General features: G+C 46.7%; 1 protein-coding gene across 1 annotated transcript in view; it reads left to right on the top strand.

Moving 5' to 3' along the window:
* The window catches only part of LOC149461971 (uncharacterized), a 208,482-nt gene that overhangs the window by 90,583 nt on the left and 102,124 nt on the right, over positions 1–15,775 (top strand). Inside the window, exon 5 of the mRNA XM_089677773.1 lies at positions 13,983–15,248. Coding sequence (XP_089533899.1) covers positions 13,983–15,248 — 1,266 coding nt within the window. The remainder of the gene's footprint in view (positions 1–13,982; positions 15,249–15,775) is intronic.

Genomic DNA, 15,775 nt, shown 5'->3' with positions numbered 1-15,775 from the left:
AGTCCTCAGCGCCCGGGGCTGTTAGGTTTAAGCACCCATTGGCAGGGTCTGCATCATATGGTGCAGGATTATCTAGGGGCAAGAACAGACTTGGAGACCTTTCCAACTGAGCATCCACTGGGTTACTGGGTCTTGAGGATGGATCATTGGCCAGAACTTGCTCAATATGCCATCAAGGTACTGGCCTGTCCTGCATCCAGCGTGCTTTCTGAACGGACATTCAGTGCTGCTGGAGGTTTTATGCATTTACCTGAATGACATCGATTCATTCAGGGGTTTTTTTGTGCTTAGCTGTGATTTGGCTACAGCTGGGCTGTGATTGGTGCAGCTTGTGCATGTGATCGCTGTGACAATTCACAGCTAGACACACTTGTATACAATGGATGGCATGAAAGGAAGCCATCCATTGTATACAACTGTCATGTGACCTGCAGTGATTGGTCACAGCAGGTCACATGGCACTGGCAACGGGGCCGGTATACAGATCTGTCATCGGCCGTGTCTGAGGTACATGGCCGGTGACAGATCGCACCACAGCCCTGTGGGGTGCACACTCCAGAAAGGATGCCATATGGCACCACCTGGAGGGGCGAGCTGTTCGTCCAACCGCCATCTGGCTATAGACTGGGCAGCAACTGGTTAAACTGGAGGGGGTGATCTCAGTGGAAAGAGTGTCTTCAGTGGGGGAGGGGTGACAACACTAGGGGAGAGGTGTGTCCTCAGAAGGAGAAGAGTGTCCCCAGCACAGGAAAGGAGGGGGAGGAGTGTCTTCAGTGGAGAGGGTGTCTGTAGTGGGGGAGGGTGTCCTCTGTGGGGGGAAGAGGGTGTTCTTAGTGGAGGAGGGGGAAGGGTTTTTTGGGTAAATGACACCAGATCAAAGTCCTCCTGTGAAGTTCCTAAAGACAGCTGTCTTGTCTATGTAAAAAGATAACTTTAGCTGAATATTAGAAGCACAGCTTATTCCAAGGGGGCTATGAGGTAAACTGACCCCAGCTTTGTTTGTGGACAGGGAGGAGTCCAGTGGTCTGTTTGTGGACAGGGAGGAGTCCACTGGTCTGTATGTGTTCAGGGAGGAGTCCAGTGGTCTGTTTGTGGACAGGCAGGAGTCCAGTGGTCTGTTTGTGGACAGGGAGGAGTCCACTGGTCTGTTTGTGGACAGGGAGGAGTCCAGTGGTCTGTTTGTGGACAGGCAGGAGTCCAGTGGTCTGTATGTGTTCAGGGAGGAGTCCAGTGGTCTGTTTGCGGACAGGGGGGGAGTCCAGTGGTCTGTTTGCGGACAGGGAGGAGTCCAGTGGTCTGCGGACAGGGAGGAGTCCAGTGGTCTGTTTACGGACAGGGAGGAGTCCAGTGGTCTGTTTACGGACAGGGAGGAGTCCAGTGGTCTGTTTACGGACAGGGAGGAGTCCAGTGGTCTGTTTACGGACAGGGAGGAGTCCAGTGGTCTGTTTACGGACAGGGAGGAGTCCAGTGGTCTGTTTGCGGACTGGGAGGAGTCCAATGGTCTGTTTATGGACTGGGAGGAGTCCAATGGTCTGTATGCAGCTACGGAGGAGTCCAGTGGTCTGTTTGTGGACAGGGAGGAGTCTAATGGTCTGTTTACGGACAGGGAGGAGTCCAGTGGTCTGTTTGTGGACAGGGAGGAGTCCACTGGTCTGTTTGCAGACAGGGAGGAGTCCAGTGGTCTGCGGACAGGGAGGAGTCCAGTGGTCTGTTTACGGACAGGGAGGAGTCCAGTGGTCTGTTTACGGACAGGGAGGAGTCCAGTGGTCTGTCTACGGACAGGGAGGAGTCCAGTGGTCTGTTTGCGGACTGGGAGGAGTCCAGTGGTCTGTTTGCGGACTGGGAGGATTCCAATGGTCTGTTTGTGGACTGGGAGGAGTCCAATGGTCTGTATGCAGCTACGGAGGAGTCCAGTGGTCTGTTTGTGGACAGGGAGGAGTCTAATGGTCTGTTTACGGACAGGGAGGAGTCCAGTGGTCTGTTTGTGGACAGGGAGGAGTCCAGTGGTCTGTTTGTGGACAGGGAGGAGTCCAGTGGTTTGTTTGTGGACAGGGAGGAGTCTAATGGTCTGTTTGTGGACAGGGAGGAGTCCAGTGGTCTGTTTACACAAGTCCTAAACAAAAGCTCCATTGTTCTCGGAGTTTCATCTCTCCAGAAGGAAGAAGCTGCTCTGGCTGTACAGATCACACAGGTGGAGTCTACACTGCAGTCTGCATTGTCAGCCGAGCAGCTGAAGGAGTCCAACATCTAACCATCTACTAATCAGGCGTACTCTTGGAGCACCACCTACACAAGACTCACCTCATCCATCTAGACTGCTCACTAGAGCTTCTTCTACAGCCTCTGACCCATCACTTCCCTCCTCTGCTGGAGGCACTTTATTAGGATCTATAGAGGGACAACACCGACCTCGTATTGTCCATCAGAATCAAGGAAACAGCAGAGATCCGGCCACAGGGGAGGTAGGAAACATCAACGCTGCAACAAGGGATCTCCCACTCATCCAACCATCCCAACAGATGATTCATCATCAACAGAAATAGACGGAATTGTCACCTTCTCCTCAGCTGGACTGACATCGGGGAAGATGGACCTTCTGGGGAAAGGTTTGGGCTTCAGCCCTAAAGGTATCATGAAGAAGTTGTTGTTGGCGCAGGACTTGTATAGATGTCTCAGGAATATTAGATTGAAGGGACATTATTCTTGGAGAGGCGATATTGAGGGATCATCTGTAGTCACACCACTACTGAGACATAGAGAGGGAAATGGGTGCTAATAGGATGCAGGAGATCTGCTGAGACATAGAAATGGAAATGGGTGCTAATAGGATGCAGGAGATCTGCTGAGACATGGAAATGGGAGCTAATAGGCTGCAGCAGATCTGCTGAGACATAGAGAGAGAAATGGGAGCTAATAGGCTGTAGGAGATCTGCTGAGACATAGAGAGGGAAATGGGCGCTAATAGGCTGCAGGAGATCTGCTGAGACATAGAGAGGGAAATGGGAGCTAATAGGCTGCAGGAGATCCGCTGAGACGTAGAAAGGGAAATGGGAGCTAATAGGCTGCAGGAGATCCGCTGAGACGTAGAAAGGGAAATGGGTGCTAATAGGCTGCAGGAGATCCGCTGAGACATAGAGAGGGAAATGGGTGCTAATAGTCTGCAGGAGATCCGGTGAGACGTAGAGAAGGAAATGGGCACTAATAGGCTGCAGGAGATCCAGTGAGACGTAGAGAAGGAAATGGGCACTAATAGGCTGCAGGAGATCCGGTGAGATGTAGAGAAGGAAATGGGCACTAATAGGCTGCAGGAGATCCGCTGAGATGTAGAAAGGGAAATGGGAGCTAATAGGCTGCAGGAGATCCGCTTAGACATAGAGGGAAATGGGCGCTAATAGGCTGCAGGAGATCTGCTGAGACATAGAGAGGGAAATGGGCGCTAATAGGCTGCAGGAGATCTGCTGAGACAATGAAATGTGTATGAAATGGATGGATGTGCAGACACTCCCAGAAGATGATGTCATTATGAGTGGATTGATATATATTTTTGCATTGTCCCCCCCAGAAGGATCAGGTTTGGCGGGATCGCTCTCATTAGACAACCCAACCGATCAGTGACTGCTGCCCCTCTCTGCCAATCCCTTCACTGACTTCCACTAACCCAACATATAAAATTCAAAAATACTAACCACAACGTACAAAGCCATCCACAACACTGCCCCTAGCTACATCACCAATGTGATAAAATATGGGATCCATGGATTCCATACATCTCCATGCCCTAGTACTTCCTGATTTGACTCCCCTCCCCTCTCTCCTCTCTCCCCCCTCCCCTTTTTTTTAGTTATTTTTGATCTTTCATGGCAACCACAGGAACAGTTATTTTAATGTTTCTCAGGGCTGCAGTTCCTGTGAACTCCACAAGGTGGTGATCTCACTTCTATCCAGAAAGGAAGTTTTTATAGAACACAGACAGGAAGTGATGTCAGGCACAGACAGGAAGTGATGTCAGGCAAAGACAGGAAGTGATTCAGGCACAGACAGGAAGTCATCTGGAATAAACAGGAAGTTGTATACCATACAAAGTGGAGAGGAGACCTTGATGGAAGTGGCAGCAGAGGAGGTAATAAGATGTTATGTTCTATTTACACCCGGTAACCCCCGTCATGTCTGTCCTCTTCCTCCATAGTCACGTCCGTCCTCTTCCTCCATAGTCACGTCCGTCCTCTTCCTCCACGGTCACGTCCGTCCTCTTCCTCCACGGCCACGTCCGTCCTCTTCCTCCACGGCCACGTCCGTCCTCTTCCTCCACGGCCACGTCCGTCCTCTTGCTCCACGGCCACGTCCGTCCTCTTGCTCCACGGCCACGTCCGTCCTCTTCCTCCACGGCCACGTCCGTCCTCTTCCTCCACGGCCACGTCCGTCCTCTTCCTCCACGGCCACGTCCGTCCTCTTCCTCCACGGCCACGTCCGTCCTCTTCCTCCACGGTCACGTCCGTCCTCTTCCTCCACGGTCACGTCCGTCCTCTTCCTCCATAGTCACTGTGACATCTTTTATCTCCAGCAGATGATGATACACACATATATAGTGTGGGAACCCAGATGAACCCCTTCAGGGGCAGAACATTCCCCCACTTCCGGGGCCGGAACATTCTCCTCATTGTGGAGATAAATTCTAGTAATATGGTCCTCTAAACAAACAGCACTGACAATAAATAGACAAGACAAGGACCATCCTGACCATACATGGCCTACAAAGGGCAATGATGACACTACACAGGCAGCCAATGGGCAATCATTACACTATGCAGCCAACACAATGATGGAGTGCCGGGGTCAGGAGTATGGAGCATAGAGCCCCTTACATTGCTGCTCAGGGGGAAGGAAACATTCCCCAGCCGGCCATGAAGAATATGTTCCATCATTGGTGTCAGGGGGAGGATAATACTGAGGGTCTGAGGGAAGTAGAGGATCTGAGGGGTCTCTCAGGGGTTACTGAGGATGGGAGACTTTGGGGCCCCTGAGGGTATAGTGAAGTTAAAGGGTTTTAAGGGGGTAGAGTAGCTGAAGGAATCTGGTAGGATAGGGTTGGCGGGGAGCAGGGCTCTGAGGAAAGAGAAGTTTGTCAGGCTCAGGGGGACACTGAGGTAGGGAGGGGGGCTCTTGGTCTCTGATTGTCCTCTTACCTGCACTTACTTTCCAGACCTCCTTACAGAACTCCTACCAGGAAAGGAAGACAACCTTCACCTTCTTACCATCTCACTGGTCAAATAATGTATTCCAAGATACCAAGTGGAATGCAGAAGGACAATCCTTCACCCCTTGGTGGGCACTTGTTCTTAGAGGAGGACTCTTGGTGCATTTTTGACTAAAAGGTAAGTGGGGGGGGACATTCCAATACCTCCCATGACACAGGCTCTGGCAGTGCCCGGTGCTGGAATTCAGAGCCCCAGGAACCCACCACCACTCTGTACAATGTCCTGGATATTACAATATACTTGATACTCAAACCCTCCTGCTGTCCTCCTTCTACCCACACTAGGCTGTCATTGGAGGGAAGAGAATAGGCTCCTTCCTGACAGCTCTCTACTCCACCAGCACCATCCTCCTGCTACCCAATCCAATCTCTTCTCTTACTGCAGAGAGTGACAGTGACATCACTCCTGTCAGTCAGCAGGCTGCCACAGATTGGAGCCTTGCAGCCGGAGTTCTGCCAGTTGTCCTGATTAGGCAGCAACTCCGGCCAAAAGTCCTCAAGTTCCCCTTCCTGGACATCGTGATGAGCCGACATTGACCTCACAGCACTGCCTCAGAGCAAACAGGTCATAGGAAGGATCAGATTTATCATTCCTTGTCTGCAGATCTAATACTCATCAAAACCAGTTCAGAGACCAAACAAACCCAACAGAGAAAAGGGGATTTCTGATCTGGCAGGTCAAGAGGGTCCCGGGACCTCCAAAATGTAGCAAATACTAAACAGTCCAGACTACTGTCTTCGCATGGGGAAGTAGTTCTCCAATGTCCAGCAACCCTCCTATTCCCCCCTCACATCCACATCCTATTATTGTGTGACCAATACCATCCAAATCATTCTTACTTTCATTTCCCAAAGTTATCCGTCTACAAGGAGACCTGTATAGATCACATGATGGCACCAATGAGGATGGAGGAGGACCGGAGTCACATGACTGAGAAGATACTAAACCTCACCCTGGAGATCATCTACCTACTGACCGGAGAGGTGAGGAGGATTCTGGGAGGTCACATGACATCACTCTTATCTCTATTAATAAAACAAAGACCTGGCCGGAGAGGTGAGGAGGATTCTGGGAGGTCACATGACGTCACTCTCATCTCTATTAATAAAACATAGACCTGACCGGAGAGGTGAGGAGGATTCTGGGAGGTCACATGACATCACTCTCATCTCCATTAATAAAACACAGACTTGACCAGAGAGGTGAGGAGGATTCTGGGAGGTCACATGACATCACTCTTATCTCTATTAATAACACACAGAGGTGAGGAGGATTCTGGGAGGTCACATGACATCCCTTTCATCTCTATTAATAAAACACAGACCTGACCGGAGAGGTGAGGGGGATTCTGGGAGGTCACATGACATCACTCTCCTCTCTATTAATAAAACACAGACCTGACCGGAGAGGTGAGGAGGATTCTGGGAGATCACATTACATCACTCGTACCTCTTAATAAAACACCAACCTGACCGGAGAAGTGGGGAGGATTCTGGGAGGTCACATGACATCACTCTCATCTCCATTAATAAAACACAGACTTGACCAGAGAGGTGAGGAGGATTCTGGGAGGTCACATGACATCACTCTTATCTCTATTAATAAAACACAGACCTGACCGCAGAGGTGAGGAGGATTCTGGGAGGTCACATGACATCACTCTGATCTCTATTAATAAAACACAGACCTGACCGGAGAGGTGAGGAGGATTCTGGGAGGTCACATGACATCACTCTTATCTCTATTAATAAAACACAGACCTGACCGGAGAGGTGAGGAGGATTCTGGGAGGTCACATGACATCACTCTTATATCTATTAATAAAACACAGACCTGACCGGAGAGGTGAGGAGGATTCTGGGAGGTCACATGACATCGCTGTTATCTCTATTAATAAAACACAGACCTGACCGGAGAGGTGAGGAGGATTCTGGGAGGTCACATGACATCACTCTTATCTCTATTAATAAAACACAGACCTGACCGGAGAGGTGAGGAGGATTCTGGGAGGTCACATGACATCACTCTGATCTCTATTAATAATACACAGACCTGACCGGAGAGGTGAGGAGGATTCTGGGAGGTCACATGACATCACTCTCATCTCTATTAATAAAACAGACCTGACTGAAGAGGTGAGGAGGATTCTGGGAGGTCACATGACATCACTCTTATATCTATTAATAAAACACAGACCTGACCGGAGAGGTGAGGAGGATTCTGGGAGGTCACATGACATCGCTGTTATCTCTATTAATAAAACACAGACCTGACCGGAGAGGTGAGGAGGATTCTGGGAGGTCACATGACATCACTATCATCTCTATTAATAAAACAGACCTGACTGAAGAGGTGAGGAGGATTTTGGGAGGTCACATGACATCACTCTTATATCTATTAATAAAACACAGACCTGACCGGAGAGGTGAGGAGGATTCTGGGATTCTAACATGATATTCCTATTGGTTCCTCAATACAGAGATTTCCTCTTCTGAAGTCAGGTGATCATATGACCATCACAGTGCCTCCATGTGACTCCCTAAACCCTGAGAGACACAACATGCAGAAGATTCTAGAAGTCACCAAGAAGATGATGGAGCTGCTGACAGGAGAGGTGAGCGGTGCCGGGAATTCTGGGACATTCTCCAGTAACAGACAAGGGATGTGTCTGGATGGTGACTGTATCATTGTGTGTGTCAGGTTCCTATAAGGTGTCAGGGTGTCACTGGCTATTTCTCCATGGAGGAGTGGGAGTATTTAGAAGGACACAAGGATCTCTACAAGGACGTCATGATGGACAATCAGCCGCCCCTCACATCACCGGGTAAGAGGAGACTTTATTGTAAAGGAGAGAGCAGTACGGAGGATCCACCTAGATCCCCCATCATCTGATAAACACATAGAAACAATGGATTCAGTCAGTGTGTGTGTTTCCTACAGATGGATCCAGTCATGGGAACCCACCAGAGAGATGTCCCCGTCCTCTGTATTCCCGGGATTCCACACAGGAAGGTCACACCATCCCTCACCATCATCAGGTAGATGAGGAACAATCACTGATAGTATCATTAGGATCTGTACATTATCTGCATTGTTACCATTGATGTCATTTTTATTATATATTCAGAGTGGAAACCTGAGAGATCCTAAAGTTGAGGAAAAAGAAGAAATAGAAGAGGAGGAGGATGAGGATGGGGTGATGGAGGAGTCAGAGATTCTAGAAAAACACAAAGATCTGTACCAGGACACCATGGTGGAGTCATCCAGCTACAAAAATCTACCAGAGAGATGTCCCTGTCCTCTGTATTCCCGGGATTCCTCACAGGAGGGTCACACCATCCCTCACCATTACAAGGTTTGTGTCAGGTCCAGACTGGCCATAGGGCACACTGGGTATTTGCCTTGTGGACAGGGGCTTCCGGACAGGGCCAGAACTCTGGGAACTCTGCTGCATTTCCTTAGTACCCTGTGATGTCTGGGGAGGGAGTGAGGCAGACAGCTCTGGAGCCCCGAAGCCATGGGGGACTGAGCCAGGGGGCAATGTAACCTTGCTGCTCTGATGCTATTGTTAGGGGTCCCAGGAGGCTGAACTGTGGCTGCCCAGTGGCTGCAGGGCTCTGAGCTGAGAGAGCCTCTCTCTTACAGCCCAGAGCCATCAATGACATTCCACCCCTTTTCCCGCATGGACAGTTGAGAGAGAGAGCTGGTTCTGTTCCTCCTCCCTCTCCTCCTGTGTCATCCTCACCTACACCCCCCGGCAGTGTTGTGCCTCAGAGATGGAGATATGTGGGTGGAAAGTTTTCTTTTTCTACATTCTGCGGAGGATTACACTGGACTGCTCAGTCTAAAATGCCTGGGACAATTTTTTTGGCCCAGTCTGGGCCTGGCTGGTGGGATGGAGCATCTATAAGATGGACTTGTAGAGACAATGTGTGGATTTTGTGTGCGATGTCACAATAATAAAGCTCATATTTTATAGATGATATTTTCTCTCATTTCCTTGATTTAGAGTGGAGATCCAATCGATATAGAATTTGAGGTGAAAGCAGAAGAAGAAGAGGCGTATGTGAGGGATGATCAGCAGTCTATGGAGGAGGATGGAATAACGGGGACATTTATAGAGGAGGACACTCCTACAGAGATCAGCACAGGTGGGTCATGAACACTAAATCCATTCCTCCACCCATACTGCTCACTGATTGGTCCAGAGTAGGGCGGGGACTGGGTGATATCAGCCTGTAATCCCCTGGTCACTTTCCTGAGCTGTGTTCCCCGTCCTGTATTCCTGGATTTCTCTCGGATAATCTTCCTTCTCTGTGCTGCAGACACAATTTATGTATCTAGACTGGATTTATGGGGATTCTGGGGTTCAGCTGGCAGCAAAATGATGATTCATGAGCATTTCTAGACCTAGACACCTGGGGTATGTGCTTTGGATTCTCTTCCCCATGTCCGGGTCTAGTAAGATCCCTGACAGAACAATTCTCCCAGGGAGGGAGGGTAGAGATAATGGGCTGAGAACTCTGTTGCTTATCCAAAAAGCTAGGAAGGGGAAAACCCCGGTAGTAGTGCTTTCCATCGATGCTGAAAAGGCATTCGATAGAGTAGATTGGGGCTTTATGATGGATACCCTGGAAACTCTAGGAATGGGAGTAAGAATGAGAGAGTGGATAGGAAAGTTGTATAGAGAGCCCTCAGCGGTTGTCATGGTTAATGGAGAGAGGTCGGAACCTATTGGGATGTCAAATGGAACTAGACAGGGATGTCCACTGTCCCCATTGTTGTATGTATTGGCATTGGAACCTTTATTGGCAACTATTAGGAAGAATATAGATATAAAAGGAGTGCAGATAGGGGAAGTCGAACATAAAGTAGCTGCCTTTGCGGATGACCTGTTGTTTTATGTGGCAAATCCTAGGATAACACTCCCAAATCTAATGAAGAGCTTAAAGGATTATGGGGAGCTATCAAACTTGAAAATCAATCCAACAAAAACTGAGATCTTAAATGTAAACCTTCCAAACAGTGAAAAAGAAAAAATACAAAAAGAATTCCCTTTTATATGGAAAAATAGAGAGATAAAGTATTTGGGGGTTAAACTTTCTGCTTCATATACGAACCTGTATAAATTAAACTATATCCCACTCTTAAATGAGATCAAGGAGGAACTAAGGAGATTGGGAGGAGGCAATCCGTCTTGGATAGGCCGTATAAACCTGATAAAAATGATAATTGTACCAAAAATCCTCTATAAATTCCAGATGATTCCAGTCAAAATCCCGGAGGTCTTTTTTAAAGTAATAAAAAGGATGTTAACAAAATACATATGGAAAAATAAAAAACCTAGAATATCATATGACTTGTTAAGTAGAAAAAAGGAGAAGGGAGGTTTGGGAGTGCCAGATATTAAGAGGTATTATAGAGCAGCAGTCCTAGCGAGAATGTATGATTGGACACATAACCAAGAGGGGAAAAGGTGGGTTCAGATTGAGAATGAACTAAGTGGAGTTACCCTGAGTAGAATTATATGGGCACCAGCACAATATAGAGGGTTAAAAGATACCACGAGTGTTTTTACATTAAATGTTTTAAAGGTTTGGGATAAATTGCATAAACTTATGAAATGGGATTTTAATTCACAATTAATATCACTGAGGAACATGGATTATTTTCCTCCAGCTAAGGAGGAGAGCACAGGAAAATGGTTTAAAAAAGAAGATATCCAATTGAGAGATATTATGGAAGGACAGGAATTGAGAACACTTAAGGATTTGAAAAAAGATAAAAGGGAACTCTTCATTAAAATAGATGAGTGGAGATATCACCAATTAAAACACTTTGTCAGAAACCTTCCAAAACGATGAGATTGAGAAAGGATTGGAATCTGTTTGAGAGGTTGTTGGAAACACGAGGTGACGGGAGGCGGGGCACGGCAAAAGTTTATAAGACTCTCACTGAGTTAGACACACACAGAAAGCCAATGTATATAGTAAAATGGGAAAGAGATTTGGGAATAGAGATAGATGAAGATAAACAAAGGAAAATATATAGATTAATACACGAGAATATAAGTATGAGAGAGGTGGAGGTAAATTATAAGTGACGAGATGGCACATCACACCGAAGGTTGAGTATAAGATATGTGGGGAAAATACAGTAGAGTGCTGGAGGGGATGTGGAAAGATAGGTACGCTGTATCATATATGGTGGGAGTGCCCGAAGATCCAAGGTTTCTGGGAGAGAATTGTCCAACTAATTGAGAATATCTCTGGGATAAAGATAGGACTGGACCCAGAAGTGTCTACTACATAGTACAGAATTATCAGTAAATAAATATAAGGACTCGGGTATATGGGGCTACCTGAATGCGGCAAAGGGTCTGATACCTAAGTTCTGGCATAGACCAGAGGTGCCGAAGATAGAGGATTGGGTGGAGAGAACGAATCAGATATGTAGGATGGAGAGATTGTATTATATGCAAGAAGACAAGATGGGGTTATTCTCTAAGAAGTGGAGAAAATGGGAAGAATTTATGGTGAAATATATGAAGTAGTAGTGTGAGAAAGATGGAAGGATTTATATATTCTATATCCTCGTTGGGAAAAGAGGTAATAGAACAATGCAGAGTGGGTGGGTTTATATGGGGAGAGGGAGGTTTTATTTAGGGAGGAGGAGAAATTAGATAGAGGGGGGAGGTAAATGGGAATAAAGATAGTAAGAAATGTTATTAATGATATGGAAATGGTTTTTGTATGAGAATAATGATGAAATATGTATTATATATGGAAAATAAATAAAAATTTAAATTAAAAAAAAAAAAGAACAATTCTCCCAGGGTACCTTGCTCTGTGGTCTGCTGGCTGTGCCGGGTGGAGGGATATGTCTGTAGTGTCTCAGACCCAAGTCACTGAGTGCAGTCTCAGGAGATGGGAGGCAGCGGTGTGGGATCTCTGCAACTTGTCTACAGTAAACATTTCATCTTCCCCTGATTCCTGAATACAATATTATGAGTTCTGACCCTTTATTATATGATTTTATTGTACATTATGTAGTCCTCACTCTTACATTATCTCACTTGTAAATGGCGCCATTTTGAAATTTGGAAAGTATCTGACCACACCAATGCTTGCAAGGGCAGAGGAAACATCCAGGGTCTAATAGACCCCAGATCTCTCCATAAAGAGTACCTGTCACTGTCTATTGCTGTCACAAAGGATGTTTACATTCCTAGTGTCAGCAATAAAGTGATTCAAAATTAAAGAAATAGGTTAAAAATTAGGAAACAAAATGTAAAGTGCCCGTCCCACCGTTCTTGTGTGCAAAGGCAAAGCCAGCCATCAGTCCTGCATTGGTACGTATACAGAGATTGTCCCACACTTGAGGTATTGCCGCAATCATCAGAGGGAGAGAAATAATTCCAGCACCAGACCTCCTCTGTAACTCCAAACTGGTAACCTGGAAAGGCTTTTAAAGCGGCGTCTTTGATATGTTTTATGCTTCTAAGTAATTTCACAGCAAAAAATACTGATTTTTACTTCAAAAAAGGCCTGGCCTTCAAATGGACAATCATGACCCTTACACTTTATACTCTGTGTTATACATTACATCCTCCTGACCCCTGCATTATATACTCCATGTTGTACATTACATCCTCCTGACCCCTGCATTATATACTCTATGTTGTACATTACATACTCCTGACCCCTGCACTATATACTCTATGTTGTACATTACACACTCCTGACCCCTGCACTATATACTCTATGTTGTACATTACATACTCCTGACCCCTGCACTATATACTCTATGTTGTACATTACATACTCCTGACCCCTGCACTATATACTCTATGTTGTACATTACATACTCCTGACCCCTGCACTATATACTCTATATTGTACATTACATACTCCTGACCCCTGCACTATATACTCTATGTTGTACATTACATACTCCTGACCCCTGCACTATATACTCTATATTGTACATTACATACTCCTGACCCCTGCACTATATACTCTATGTTGTACATTACATACTCCTGACCCCTGCACTATATACTCTATGTTGTACATTACATACTCCTGACCCCTGCACTATATACTCCATGTTGTACATTCCATAGTCCTGACTTCTGCTCTCCCCCTCCCCCCACTGATATATATACACATAATATGGATTCTCTTTTGTTCCCCCCATTTCCTCCCAGCTGGACATTTTATATCGGATGATGTGATTGGAGCACAGACTTTTACATGGTGATAATAATGTGATAACATCCTCCAACTTTGGACCCTTAAACAGAAAGTGATAATGAGGGAGGAGTCAATACCCCAATGATGGTGGTCTTCAGGATCAGTCCAGTCTTCATCTTGGTTGTTCTCCCCCCATCCTCACTCTCTGACCTCTGGTGGGGCTCAGCCCCGCTGTTCTTCATGACTAAATCATGGACTAAATAAGGAAGTGCAGTACTTCTTGTGTTGGGAAGATGGGGATGAGTGATAGAGGGGGTGGGGACCCTCGTCCTATAATCCCCTCATCACTGTCCCTCCTATAAAAGACAGTTCTGGTTGTTTCCTCACTCCCTGACTAAGGTCCATGAATAAAGAAATGACCTGGTAGGAGATCAGAGGAGCCATTTCCTAGTTCCCTTGAGGGTGGAATTGTAAGCTCCTCAGAGACCAAGCTGCCTGATGTGGGCGGAGTCCTGGTTTGGGGGAACCAATCAGCTCCTGTCTAGTAATCCTCTGTCTTTGTATTTTAGTCCATGGCCGGGAGATGAGGAAAACCTCTGAGGATTGTCTCACTTTGTCTCCAGACTGGAAAGTAGAAGATGAGGACATCACACAGTATAGTCCAGGAGAAAACCCGGCTCCCTCCAATGTCCATCCGGAACCACCCAGTGTAGATGGACCATCGGATTCCTCGTATCCTGAGGAACCTCAGACTGTGCGGGACCGGGCCGGCCTTCCAACAGGGAAGAGGTTCTCCTGTACTGAGTGCGGGAAATGTTTCCGTTATAAATCCAATCTTAATAGGCATAAAAGTTGTCACACAGGTGAGAAGCCGTATTCCTGTGCTGAGTGCGGGAAATGTTTTGTATTAAAATCACATCTTGTCACACATCAAAGGCTGCACACAGGAGAAAAAATATATTCCTGTCATGAGTGCGGGAAATGTTTTTCACAGAAGCCCAATCTTTACACACATCAGAGATCTCACACGGGGGAAAAGCCATATTCCTGTCCTGAGTGTGGGAAATGTTTTTCACAAAAATCCAGTCTTTACAGACATCAGAGATCTCACACGGGGGAGAAGCCGTATTCCTGTCCTCAGTGCTGGAAATGCTTTTCATGCAAGTCCATTCTTTCCAGACATCAGAGATCTCACACGGGTGAAAAGCCATTTTCCTGTCCTGAGTGTCGGAAATGTTTTACACAGAAGTCTAATCTTTATGTACATCAGAGATCTCACACAGGGGAGAAGCCGTATTCCTGTCCTGAGTGTGGGAAATGTTTTTCAGACAAGTCTAGTCTTTACAAACATCAGAGATCTCACATGGGGGATAAGCCGTATTCCTGTCCTGAGTGCGGGAAATGTTTTTTAGTGAAGTCTCATCTTTACAGCCATCAGAAATTTCACATGGGGGAGAAGCCATATTCCTGTCCTGAGTGCGGGAAATGTTTTTCAGAGAAGTGCAGTCTTTCCAAACATCAGAGATCTCACATGGGGGAGAAGCCACTTTCCTGTTCTCAGTGTGGGAAATGTTTTTCACAGAAGTCTGTTCTGTACACACATCAGAGATCTCACATGGGGGAAAAGCTGTATTCCTGTCCTGTGTGCAGTAAATGTTTCATATATAAATCAGCACTTGTTACACATCAGAGATCTCACTCAGGGGAGACGCCGTATTCCTATCCTGAGTTTGGGAAATGTTTTTCAAGGAGCTTCAATCTTTCCAGGCATAAGAAATCTCACATGGAGGAGAAGCCACTTTCCTGTCCCGAGTGAGGGAAATGTTCCTCACTGAAGTCCTGTCTTCCTGTACATCAGGGGTCCCACACAACCCTGGAGGTGTATTAGTGCCTTGAGTGCGGGAAATGTCTTCTAGATGAATGTTGCTGGACATCCCAGCTCTCATGTGGGGAAGAAGCACACCCTGATATACACCTCAGATATACTCCATGGCTGATCTTCATCATGGAAGAAACAGTTCATAAGGAGATGAGAGGCCCCCAAAGACATGGATGAAGTGTGGGACCGGGTTGGCCATTGATGGCAGGAGAAGAATAACAATGGAGTCCTGCCCTGTGATTGGCTGAGTCTATAAATTGTTGAATGAATGAGCCATCATTCACCCAGACGTGACCAGTTTGGTCCATACTTAAAGGAGAAGTTCCCCTTTTCGGGCAGAATTTCCCTCCCATAATACACAGAAGCGTTCTCTGATGCCGTCTCTGGCCCGGCCGTCCCGATGGGCTTTCTTCTCCCCTCACCCACAGGACCATCACTTGTCTGTC

The sequence above is a fragment of the Staurois parvus genome, unplaced genomic scaffold, assembly GCF_062004578.1.
Source record: "Staurois parvus isolate SC_StPar_1 unplaced genomic scaffold, SC_StPar_1.0 ptg000191l, whole genome shotgun sequence".
NCBI classification, from domain to species: domain Eukaryota; kingdom Metazoa; phylum Chordata; class Amphibia; order Anura; family Ranidae; genus Staurois; species Staurois parvus.
The sequence above is the reverse complement of the archived record's forward strand: the minus strand, read 5'-3'. Positions and strand labels throughout refer to the sequence as shown.